The sequence below is a fragment of the Rhineura floridana genome, chromosome 2 (assembly GCF_030035675.1).
Source record: "Rhineura floridana isolate rRhiFlo1 chromosome 2, rRhiFlo1.hap2, whole genome shotgun sequence".
Lineage (NCBI taxonomy): Eukaryota > Metazoa > Chordata > Lepidosauria > Squamata > Rhineuridae > Rhineura > Rhineura floridana.
In genome coordinates this window covers 23,570,642-23,583,392 of record NC_084481.1, presented here as the reverse complement: position 1 = coordinate 23,583,392, position 12,751 = coordinate 23,570,642, and the positions used below count along the sequence as shown (strand labels likewise).

Here is a 12,751-nt window from a genome sequence, read left to right as displayed (position 1 = left end):
GTTTGCCTCTCGTCTTTGCCTGTAAGCATCACACTATCTGTCAACGCTTCAATGTAGGCACCTGCCTGCGCTAAAGCGTTCATGGGTAGCATGACACTTACAAAAATTTAATATAATAATATAGCATTAAGGGCTGGATCCAGAGGTGCAAGAGCAGAAGTTCTATAACCCTCCAGTACAATACAGAATGTGGTGTGTGCAATGGTGAATCTGTAAAAGTTGACAACATTTTGGTTGAGCAGAAATAATCTGGAACAAATCACAGGTCCTTTTGGCACTTGCTATAAACATTCTCAGAGTGACTGGGAGAGATTGCAACTGTCTTGCTCTTTTCTTTAAAAAAAAAAAGTTTTGCCAAGGGAGCAAGCACACTTTTGGATTCTTAGTGCCTTTATAGTATTTGGCAGGTTCCATCTCAAATTTCCAAAAAGGAAAAAGACCAACCTATTTCCAGGCTTATTAAGACAGGTTGTCTGCACTTGTAGCTTTTATAGTCTAGCCATACAAGTAACTGAGAAGATCAGTAGCTCATACCCTGATCCACTTGCCTGAGCGCTTTGTTTGCTGCAACGTTCTCTCTCATTCCTAGCACATCTCTCACCATAGCCAGCCAATTATCTTGCAAAAACTTTTAAGATACAGCAGCCACCTTAATGAGATGTATGGACACAGCAAACTTTACTTCAGTGCCTAGAACATGCACTGATGACCAAACCACAGTAAGCAGTGTGAGTGCATGTACTGAGGATCTGAAGCCCACATAACATGCATTTAGTGCTACTGTCATCTAGAACCATGAAAGAAAACATTCCCACAAGTGGAGCAGTTCTTGTATAGCTGATGTGCTCACCTGCAAGAACTTCAGTCTGGTAAGAAAATCATTCACATAGCTGCCAAGCGGTTTGAGGCTTGGGTAAGACTTATTCATCCACATGCCTGGAATTTTGCCCTTCAACATGCTATTTACCACCTCTTCCAATTCCGCAGACATCACAACCAGACCCTGATTGAGGTATGGGGAAAGGGAAAATATATATTAGTGGACCCTTTGGACAGCCAGTGTGATGTAGTGGTTATCGAGTGTTGGACTATGACCTGGGAGACCAGGGTTCGAATCCCCACACAGCCATGAAGCTCACTGGGTGCCCTCGGGCCAGTCACTGCCTTTCAGCCTCAGAGGGAGGCAATGGGAAACCCCCTCTGCATACCGCTTACCATGAAAACCCTCTTCATAGGGTAGCCATAAGTCAGAATCGACTTGAAGGCGGTCCATTTCATTTTTTTGTCTTAGTTTTTTTGAAATCATAGTTTGCCAAATGGTGTCATCAACAAGCTGCTGATCTTGATAGAGTTGGCCCCCATTTCAGCTGCAACATCTCGTAGTGTTATAAAGCAGTCAACCTTACGTGATCTGCCTGAGTTACAAGCTTGGACTCCTGTATCTGAATCAGTGGGAAATCCAAACGGACACAAGTGAGTGGGTTCGCAGAGGAGGGATAGCCTGCTTTGCTTCTGTGCCACCCGTGGAAGATGGAAAAAAACTTACACTACAACCAGCATAGAAATGGCAGTGGGTTTGCAAAGCCATTCATCATCTGCCAGTCCACTTGGCAAAATGCCATTTTTTACCAGTCCACTAAGGGGGATAGAAGTCTGCATTTCAGGCTTCCCTTCTACGACCGCCATGGAAACAGGACTCTCGGTCACATCTACGCCATATATATGAAGCACAGGGCTTCCCCCAAAGAATCCTGGGAACTAATTTGTTAAGGATGCTTGGAATTTTAGCTCTCTGAGGGGTAAACTACAGTTGGGGGAAGCCATTTGATTTAAATGGATGGTGTATATGTGATCCTAGTCTCTTAGAAGACTAGTTAAAAAATGCAGGCTAGTAATTGTGGACTTACGGATTTTGAGTTAATGTGTGATCATAGTATATGTAAGGATCCCTGGTCCAGTCAATGGGGCTGGGATGACTGCACTTAGCATTGTCATTCTCTTGGCCTCTATCACCTCCCACTCCACTAGGGATGGACAGATCAGTCTGTCACTTTTGCAACAGTTCACTGACAAATCCCTTTCATTCCTAGATATTCTGCAATTAAAAAAACCTGCACGGTTAAGCATTTTTGTATGCATTTTATTTTAAAATACACACACTGCATATAAGCTAATTTGAGGGATAAGGGCAAGGAGGTCTCTGAGCTAGCAGCCATCTTGGTCCAGCTTTGTCCACCAAATTGGCCCAGCCAATAATTTTTTTAGTCAAGAGCAGTGCTGCAAAAATCAGAGAAGTGCACAACCTGAAGGATAACAGTGTTCTGATCTGTGCATTAGCGCAGAAAGTCTAAATCCGTTCGCAGTAACAGAGTGGACTAAACTAAATCTGTGGGCAGATCCACACCATACATTTAAAGCACATCCAACACATTGAAAGCACAACTTCCCCCAAAATATCAAAGTAACTCCCCAACTGGAATTTTCCCCTCACAGAGGTACAAATTCCCACCACCTGTAACAAGCTGCAGTTCCCATGATTCTTTGGGGGAAGTACTGTTTTACATGTGCACTGGATGTGCTTTAAATGTATGTTGAGGACCATCCTTACTCTCCACTCACATTTGGCTTGTTCAAAGACGTGTATATGGCAACTGGAGCTGCTCCACTGTCCTGAGCTCCCATACTTGCTGGATGCACAGTCGCAACGTTGGGCCTCATGCAAATAAGCAAGGGAGGCAGGCAAAGGAAACATCAGGGCCTGCTGCAGTCAGACTGGCCCCTGCCCTTGTCCCCCCCCCATGCTAACGGTTGCCCTGTGGGAGGAAGAGAGCCAGGCAGGCCCAGGCAGCATCCTTCGCCAGTCGGACTGCCTACACACATGGCCAACATGACGTTTTATATAATTTCTTTTAGTATTTTAAGGTTGCCTTGGAAAAAGGCACCTTTGTGTGTATGTGTATACAACGCATAAATCATACTTATGTATGAAATGGAATGTATACTGCACCAAGAAATAATGTTATTCATCATCTATTCAAAATGCCTCACATACATTATCTCAGTAACCCTTACACCAATCCTGCGAGGCATATTGCATGTGTGTGTGAAGGAGCTAACGGACTGTACATTCACCACTAGATAACATCTGAACCAGGAATGGCCTAGTTCACAGCTCAGTGTTTGCCACTATGCCACAGGAGCTACTGCAATGCACTGGTGCTAAAGAGTCCTTCCAACTGCATCTAGCCAGTTACTGGGGTGTCGTCGTTTTTCTTTTTGCAGGGTGGGCCACAGGCTTTGGCGGCTATTGTAAAAATGCAGATGACTCTGACATTTCAGAAGGCAGGGTGGGCTTTTTGTTCTCTTTCTCATTTATAGATCAGCAGCAATACATTATACAGCACACCACATTAGCTAGGAACTGATGCTCACAAACGGCAGTTAAGACCAGAGGCCAGCAACAATGCTGATGACGCCGCAGCTGAAAAGAGCAATTTGGCAAGTTCCCAGCGGCACCAATGATGTTAAGAGGAGCTGACAGCTACTCTAGTCAGCTTGCTTCAACTTAACCTGCCTTCTCAAATGGGCACCTCACCTTGATTGCTTTCTGAATGTTGATACAGGATTCTCGTATAGTTTGTAGCAATTTGTTAAATCGGCCCATCTCTTGGACAAGCACGGTGTTCATGCTCTGGGTATAAGTTGTCGGGTATCTCCTCATCGCTGCTTCAATGTTAAAATCAGCAGGAAGTTTGCTTTGGATGTCGCTTGCCACCTCACGAACAACTTCATCGGATGATTTGGCACCAGCACCCGACGCACGAGACTATTTAAAAAAAAAAGAGGGGCGATTAAACATTGCAAAACCTAGGTGATGGTTCAGTTGGGAGCAGAAAACTTCCATTAGGGGTTTACATTGGGCAAAAGGTGGCCTCATTTTGATGTATTTTGTGTAGTCTACAGAAACATATTAGTTGGTGAATCCATCAGAAACTCAGCCTGGAGCCAAAGATGGTGACCCTATGGAGGCTAACTCTGTATTCCAGAGGTAGAGAACTGGATCCAATTGGTAGGGGAAATGTGCAGAATGTGACATCTGCATGTGCCTTCCATATCCTCATCCGTCTTTTCCTCTTTGTACACAGTTAACTGAAAACTAGATCGCAATTAATTTGACCTGCTCCTTCTCCTCAGGGCAAAGTGCAGACTGGGGAAATGATTGAGATACGAGAAATAGCACTGGGGGAAGTATTTAATCTCCCCTTCCCCAGAACCATGGTGCCAACACAATACTTCCCCACCCGTAAATATCAATGGAGATCCTGATTACATATCTCCTGTATCTCATCTAGTTGTACACCAACACTACAATAATAGTTGTACACTAATAGTTGTACACTAAAAATACCTGCAAAAACACACAGTTGTTAAATCGTTAGAGGTCTTTATGCTAGGTTATTTTCTAAAGCATTAGGGAACTCTGTACACTCTTAACAGTTGCAATGCCCAGAAAGGAGAGTTTAAATGCTATCCTCTAGAATCAGTGTGAGGCACTAGAAAACTTCAGAATATTCAGACGCTGTTCTTGAATTCTCCTTGATTTTAGTTTTCTATGAACTCTGGAAATCGCTCTTATAAACTGTTTGCAATAATAGAGCCATTAACAGAAGGAGGTCACTCGGCTGTAACTTTAATGCTTCTAATATGAAAATGAACACACCTGCGTGAGAAGGATATTATCAAACAATAATTGAGTTTCGGATTGATCTTTTGTGATATCAGCATTGGCGTTCATCCCAAAGATCTCTGGAGCAGGGTTCAAAGGAAGGGTCTTCGTATATTCAATGTAGCTTTGATACTGGGAAAAAAAATTAGGGATCAAAAATTATTAGTGACTTGATCCTGGACATTGGTGCTGGGAGTCAAAGACATGTGCAATCCATTCAGTGGAATCTGTAAGCCTTCTCATTTCAGCTAACACAGAGTCCATGGCATGAAAGGAGGTTATGGATTCTCTGGAGTCCAGCTCTCCTTATGAGCAGAATCTTTTTGATCAGGGTGCCTGGGATTTACCCTCACTAGCAAAATGCCCATCATTAGGATGAGCATGATGTGTGTGTAGAGAGGGCCTGTGTTTTCCAGGGGCACCTTGTGTATGCACAGTGCATCTTGCTGTGATCTCCGCTGAAAGAAGCATGGCACTCCCTGTGAGATCCCAATTAGAACCAGGCCACCTAGTATTTAGAGGTAAAAATGGAAACGGACTGCCTTTCAAGTCAATCCCGACTTATGGCGACCCTATGAATAGGGTTTTCATGGTAAGTGGCATTCAGAGGTGGTTTACCATTGCCTTCCTCTGAGAGGCAGTGACTAGCCCAAGGGCATCTGTAGACGGCAAGCTTTATCTTCCCAGCAAATTGCCTTCCAAGCTGCCTCTCCCCGCCATGCAGTGCTTCCCATCCCCATAGCAAAGCCCAATAATTCACTTATGGGTGGGAGCTTTACACTGCTTTTGGGGGTAGAGGTAGGGGCTAGACCTGCCCCTGCCCTTGGTGACTCCACTAGTGACCACAACCATTCAATGTCAGCCCTGCTTCTCCTTGCATAGTCCCATCCTTGACTCTGTTATGTCACACGAAAGGAGTGGTGGCGAACCTCCTGCATAGGGACCTTATTGTGTCAGCAAGGCCTCCCAATTTGGCCCAGGAAACTGTTTTGGCAAAGTCATGGCTATCTGCCCATCACACGTAATATGATAACAGGCAGGAGATGGGGAAAGGCATGGCTGCAAAACTAAAAAGGAGGACTCCAAAGTCCACTCCTGGCTCTTCTTTTGCAGCTGGAGCTTCAATTTGGTGCTTTTTGTATTTGGCAGAATAGAGTGTGGCAGAAGGTTGGGAACCGTTTGGGTTTTTTAAATTACATTTCAGTGGCTACACAGGTGCCAACTCGACTCCAGCAAATGTCAAAAATGACAAGCTCCTGTCCCCCCCAAAAGCTTCATCCCACGATTGTACTCTTGATGCATTTTCAAGCTTGTTCTACAAAAGGTATGGACAAATCTATCAAGGTTGGTTTCTCATTTTTCCAACTTTAAATTAAGTTCACATTTCCACAGCAATTTGCAACTGTAAAAAAAAATCCTTATGAAAATTCATCAGCATTTTGGTGCTGATTTCTCCTAGTAAACAAATTTTTGCATGCAGTTTTTACTAATAAAAATACTTTTGCAAGCAGTTTTCCCTAACATAATGCATTTTTGCATGTTATTTTCACCAATATATACATTCTTGTGCACACTTTCCCCTCACATCTGCATTTTTGTACACATTGCTCGGTTGGGGGAACTGCATCACAAAATTCAGACAAGTGCAAATTTCAAACTATGCCTAAGTTGTTATTAATTCAAGAAATTCGGTAATTACTCATTAAAAGGCAAACAAAATTGAATCTTCCCCCCATTCTTGCTCTATACAAGGGAAAAGTACTATGGAGCTAACCCAGCTTTCTTGCAGCTGACAGAAGACCATGCCATCAAAATTCTGATTCTTCCTTTGAGCGCTTGCCTTTGCACAGCTTCCTTTATTTCAGTGGGGCTCAAGCAGGAGACCTTCCTGCTGGGTTGGTGCCCCCTATATGGTGACAGACACTTACCTCTCCTTCAGGAGGAGCATAATAAAGGCCACTGGAATCAAACTTGTAGTTCAGATCCATAACAATGACAGGGTTGTAGAACTTGTTTAAAATGCTGCGCAGTGTGCGCCGGTCCCAGTCATCGGTCACTCTGCCTCCATAATTGCATTCACCTGTCATGTAGCGGATAGCATCAAATGGCAACTCCTGAAATATACAAATCAAGGAGGTTTATGACTTCTCTCTACTTTCCCTACAGAGTATTGCCAACAATTACTGTTAACGGAAAGTTCACAGCTTTACGCATAAACACCAGGATCTAGGACTAAGCAAAAATGCCCCGCCTCCATTTTGTAGCCCAAGGTAAGACAGAGGAGATGTCATTTTGGCTATTTTGGGGGAGTGGAGAAAAATGTTGGAAGGTGGAGGGGCGCAAACAGGTTGTTACTGCAGTTTTAACCATTGTTTTATGACGTTCGTGAGGAACCTTTGGTCTTCCAGAAGTTGCTGAACACCAGGTCCCATCAGCTCAGCCCCAGCAAGCATAGGCGATGGCCAGGGATGACAGGAGTTGCAGTTCAGCAACATCTGGAGGGACAAAGGTTCTCCACACCTGTTTTATGGTATTTGTATGCTGGATTTTAAAGACTGTTGCTAGACATCCTAAGCTCTGGTGGAAGGATGGGTGAGGTACAGGCACAAGTATTAAATCAATAAATAAGAATAAAAATAAAAACTCACCAGCACTCTTTGTGACATCTTGTAGTTTGCAGTTATAACAGTTAAATTCCCCGAATACCCTCAGAACAGTGCTATGCCAGGGTATAGCCTCATTTCAGGGACATTACATGGAGTTTAGTCACAGCAGTCATCAACAGCAGAGTCCCAGGAGAGTGCTGGCGAGTTATCCCCCCATCGCTGAAATTCATACACACACAAACACTCACAAAAGAGGGAAGGCACTTACACACACACACACACACACACACACTTTCGCCGAGACCTCCCTGCTCAATTCAAGCCAAACTTTTGGAAGTCTGAAGGTTCGGCCCACCGCTCATCTCTCTGTATTAGATTTTATCCTACTGCTCCTTCACTTTTATCTTTACAAAAACCTTGTGAGGCAAGCTAGGCTGAATGACAGTGACTAGCTCAGGGTTAAGCCAGGTGCCCCTGGTATAACTGCAACGCTCAAACCCACTACATCATGCTGGCTATCAGTAGACCCTGAGTAGTAATTGCTCTAGCCCCTAGTAGCATCTGATGTATCTCCCCCCCAACCCCCACTGAATGGTGCCTGGATGAAGTTGGATCTTATCACAGCTGATTTTTTTCCTATCTTCCAAAAAGAGGGGAGGGAAAGGGCAAAATCCACTCTTGTATTAGTAAATCCAGTAGCCTGGTAGGTATTTGCGACAAGCAATTCCAAAATTCTGTCTCTGTAGGTAAGAGAGTGGGCTTGCAGAGGAGGGATGGTATGCTATGTCCCTCCTATACGCCCACCACAGAAACCAACAGGGCAGTTAGAGGAAGGAAGCTCCCTCCACCGTGCCCAGCATAGGATCCAGGCAGTTCTCGATCCCTCCTTGACAGCCCCCAGCAGGCTAGTAACTTTTGGAGGCTTATTTATAAAGCTAGTAAATCCTTTTGACATTGTTGTGGTACCTCATATTGATTTAGAAACATATTCAACTGCTGCACGCTGATCCGCAGGTCAGTCTCATTGAACTCATAAGGAATATTCCAACCCAGTGGCCCAAATTTTCGCCTCTCTTGGACCAATGCATGAAAGAAACAGAGGCCATATAGTAGCTTCTTGAATTCAGCCTTAAAATATAAAAACAGGGAGAAAAGAATGTCTGATTCATATGGACCTTTCTTCTTCCTCATGATTCTCAGTTGTACTGTCATAAGAACTTCAATGCCTATTGACTTCATTTATTACCGCTGAGTTCTGGTTCCTGTTGAGTAGTCCTCAACCCCTCCACCATATCCAGGGAGTTTAGAAGAACAGACCTACACCAGAACTTCATCATGTACCTTCAGCCCATTCTTTGGGTTGTCCAAAGAAGCCCTTGCATGAGTGAAATAGCTTCTGCTTGCGCAATGCAACTTCCTCTCCCTCTCCTCTCCTCTCTCTGCAGACAAATCTGCTCTGCAAATCTGCCCCAACCCGCCAGACCAAATTTGGGATATGTGGAGCAGGGAGAGAAAGGGGGGGGGGGAAATTCCACTACACAAACAGAGGTCATTCCACTCACACAATTACTTAGTTAGATTCAACCCATTCAGTGCTGGGAGTCTAGCTGGGAGAAGGTAACACCTGGAGAAAGGCTTGGGGGGGGAGGCTGAACACATCTCACTACCTTCCTTCTCTAGCTCTAAAAACCAGGGGGGGGGAGCTGATCACTTTATATATAATAGAGCCTAGCCTGATGTAATTTGAGCATATTTATAACTTGGTTATTATGGAGAAATATAAACATATGAAATAAATTAATGAACAGTGGCAGTAATTTCACATTGTAAATGGGGTAACCTCATGCACTGGTCCATCCAGCACCCAAACAGTGTAACTATTATAAGTCTTAAGTACCATTTCTTGAAGACAAAAGAACAAAGGAAGTTCAAATCCTGGAAAAAAGGGAAGACTTACAGTTTGTTTCAAAACAATTTATATCTTGCAGAGGCCACTTTTGTCATTTGTATGTTGTTCACAAATGTAATAAAGTTGTATCAGATTAAATAAAATTCACTAATAGGCAAAAAAAACCCCTTGCAGTTTAAGAACGTACCTATAGCCAACATATATTTTTATCAAACTTTAAAAAGCAGGGAAATTGGGCAGCTATAGTGAATGCACCAGGGGAGCAGGAGACCTGACCTTCTCTCTGAGATATTGTACCACCCTATAAATGTGCAAAACTGCAAACACAATTTGGATACTGGGTGGGTACTGGGCAGAGGGGAAGCCCCTTTCCTTTCCAAAAGGAAAACATTGTGAACAGTAACGTTGCTTTTCAGTGTTTCCCCCACTTTTTTATTCTACAGCAGGCACATGTAGTCTCCCACCCAAATTTAAACCAAAGCTGTCTCTGGCCACATCCACACCAGACCTTTATTTCACTTTGGATAGTCATGGCTTCCCCCAAAGAATCCTGAGAAGTATAGTTAGTGGAGGGTGCTAAGAGTGGCTAGGGGATGCCCTGTTCCCTTCACAGAGCTTCACTCAGAGCGGCTGACTGTTAAACTACTCTGGCCACTGGAGCTCTGTCAGGGGAACAGGAGTCTCTTCTCAGCACCCTTTGCAAAAACTTCCCAGGATTCTTTGGGGGAAGCCATGACTTTCTAAACTGAAATAAATGTCTGGCATGGGTGTGGCCCCCTGATTAGGCAAGCCAAACAGCTGTGAGCCTGGCTTTTAGAAGACTGACAGTTCTTACTGAGCATGCCTGCGCTTTTCATTGACTCCAATGTCAAATTTCTTAAATTAATTAAAAATCAGCCAGGCTTTTAAAAAAACTTTTAAACTGCAGAAGATGAAGGTCATCTGTGAACATGGCTGAGTTTTAATTAATTTCAACAAATTATGAGAACTCTGACAGAAAAAAGTCCAAAAGGGGGCTGGGTTTTTTCACTCTCTTTTTACACTTTGAACTCTCGATTCTCTGTTTTGTGTATCGCCATGAAAATTTAGAGGGTTGTTAAGCAAGTGTTTCTGAGTTCAGAACTATAAGTTTTGTAAGGTTTTGTTTCGAAATGAGCTTATGGGAAGCAGCAGAATGGCACGTGGAGGTATTTTTAATTTAACATTGTGGAATGCAAAAAATCCATGATGGCTATAGCATACAGCCACTCTTGTGGCTGTATGTCTCTAGCTTTGCTTGATTACTGATCACCCAGATATGGTGGGTTAACAATTCCATTGCCTCAATATGTTCAAATTTTACATACCAGTTTTCATTTATTTCTTATATTTATAAAAGAAATCCCATTCTAAAAGCTCAGGGCAACACACTGCCCCACCTTCATTTTTTGCTTCTTTATCATCCCCATTGATTAGGTGTGTACAACTTTTAACCCATCAAGCCAAGCAGAATCCACCATTCAGCTATGACAACCCAGCAGGACTTTGGCAAATTGGTTTTGGCAGGTTGTCTCATACTGAAAAAATGGGGTGGAGTTCAAACACCTAGCAGACTTGTGGGCTACATCTTGCTTGATGGGTCAAAATTTTTAGAGACCTACCACAGATTACTTATGCAAGTTTATTACAGTGCATTTTTCAAAGTGCCCCTGTAATGTGCATTTTATGCACAATGTATAACACTGAGGTTGCACCATACTCCACTTTCGGTGTAGCACTGATGCCCTAAACTTTTCTAGCCTGGCATCTAATTGGCACTATCATATTTCAGTTGTCCATAACCCACATTTAATGTCCCAACCACTTGAAGCTATCTTACCTTATTAATATGTAGATTCTACACCCTCCAGCACTGAAAGCCTGAAAAAAAGCTTTGGGGCTTTGGAAAACCAACCTCAATGCAGTGCCTTTCTTTTGGCCTGCAATGGCACAACAGTATCATCATGCAAAAACCCCATCTCACTACTCTGCTGCTTAAAAAGCAACGATCTGGGTTGGGTTTTTTTAATTCTACAAAGTGTTAGGGATTTGTTTTTTAATTGCTAGGAAAGCAGAAAAGGATCATCGTCTCAGTTTAAGCGCAACCGTCTCCAGTTCTTAATTACGACAGCTATCATGAAAACTATCTTGGGTCAAGCACATCCGTTCTCCAAAACCTAATTATGAAAACAGCAGGTGGCTCCCTAGTTTGAGCCGTTATTCTAAAGAAGGTGTTTATGAGGGCCATCCATCAACCCCCACAGCCAGTTTAGCTCTCCCAGTTCTATGAAGCTAGCATTTTAATGCTTGCAGTTAAAGATCTCATTCTCAGCAGTGCAGGGCTCAGCTATTCTTCTGCAACAGGATTTTCTCCCCTGCCTCGCAGATTTGTGTCAGGAAGCTACATCCTCCTGACTTTTTAAATGGGAAGCTATATTATTAATGGCACACCACCAAAGCTTGGTGGAGACAGAATGAAGCTTAGTGGTAAAATAAAAATAAAATTTTAATAAAATCTGCTATTCCTGCATCCCAGGAGCCAGTAATCAACACCACTTTCAGCGCAGAGAAGAAAGGCTCTTTCGCTCCGCAAGTTTTAAACCGGCAAACACATAATATGATCACCAGGGTCTCTTTTAGATGCTTTACAAGGATGAGAGAACAAGGCTGATAATGGAATACTAACAGGCCTTTTGCAGCTGTTAAAAAACTCAGAATCAGAGATGGGGTCCATCAGATATGAACGGATAACATTAGCCCGTAAACCTTTCGGTGCCTCATTCGTCATCTTCACTCCATTCTGGAGCACAGAAACGGGGAAATTGGGAGATGGGTAGCTCGTGAGCCACAGGCGGAAATCGGGATGTGTCGTGTCTGGATTTAGTTCCTAGAAGGGGAGAAGAATATTCCATATAAGGATTGGGAGTGGGGGTGTAAGCTCAGGTCACATACACATTAGGAATGGAAGGATCAGCCAATTTCAGTTCTCAATTTCCCATTTTTCAAAACTTCAATTCAGTTCTCCACATTTCTACAGGAATGCAAATTTGTCAACAAAAACTCCTAATGAAAATTATTCAGCATTTTCGTGTGAATTTCTCCTAATAAGCACATTTTTGTATGCAGTTCTGACTAATGTACACATTTTTGCAAGCAATTTCTCCTATAATGCATTTTTGTATATTATTTTCACAAATATATTTGATTTTATGCACATTTTCCCATCATATATACTTTTTCGTAAACATTGCTGGAAAACTACATCGCAAAATTGGGATAAGTGCAAATTTCGAAGAATGGCTGTGGTTTGAAAAGTGCAATTTTTATAGATTTGGCTTTATATGTGAACTGAACTGAATTTCTCGCCCATTCCTAGATATGAGGCAAAATGCTGAGGCGCTATCTTTCTGTGAGAAACTAGCCTGTTCCCTCTTTCAATGTTTTACTTTGCCCCCTCCCCTCAGGAAATATTTCTGCAGATGCCCAGGGTCA

The 12,751-nt window shown here is 43.0% G+C and overlaps 1 protein-coding gene across 4 annotated transcripts in view; it reads right to left on the bottom strand.

The window, feature by feature from the left end:
* The window catches only part of DNAH7 (dynein axonemal heavy chain 7), a 214,745-nt gene that overhangs the window by 2,651 nt on the left and 199,343 nt on the right, over positions 1-12,751 (bottom strand). For all 4 annotated transcript variants that reach the window (XM_061608175.1, XM_061608178.1, XM_061608177.1 and 1 more), the window contains 6 exons: positions 11,946-12,146; positions 8,299-8,460; positions 6,655-6,840; positions 4,721-4,858; positions 3,596-3,826; positions 851-1,003 (listed from right to left, as the gene is read on the bottom strand). In XM_061608175.1, coding sequence (XP_061464159.1) covers positions 851-1,003; positions 3,596-3,826; positions 4,721-4,858; positions 6,655-6,840; positions 8,299-8,460; positions 11,946-12,146 — 1,071 coding nt within the window. The remainder of the gene's footprint in view (positions 1-850; positions 1,004-3,595; positions 3,827-4,720; positions 4,859-6,654; positions 6,841-8,298; positions 8,461-11,945; positions 12,147-12,751) is intronic.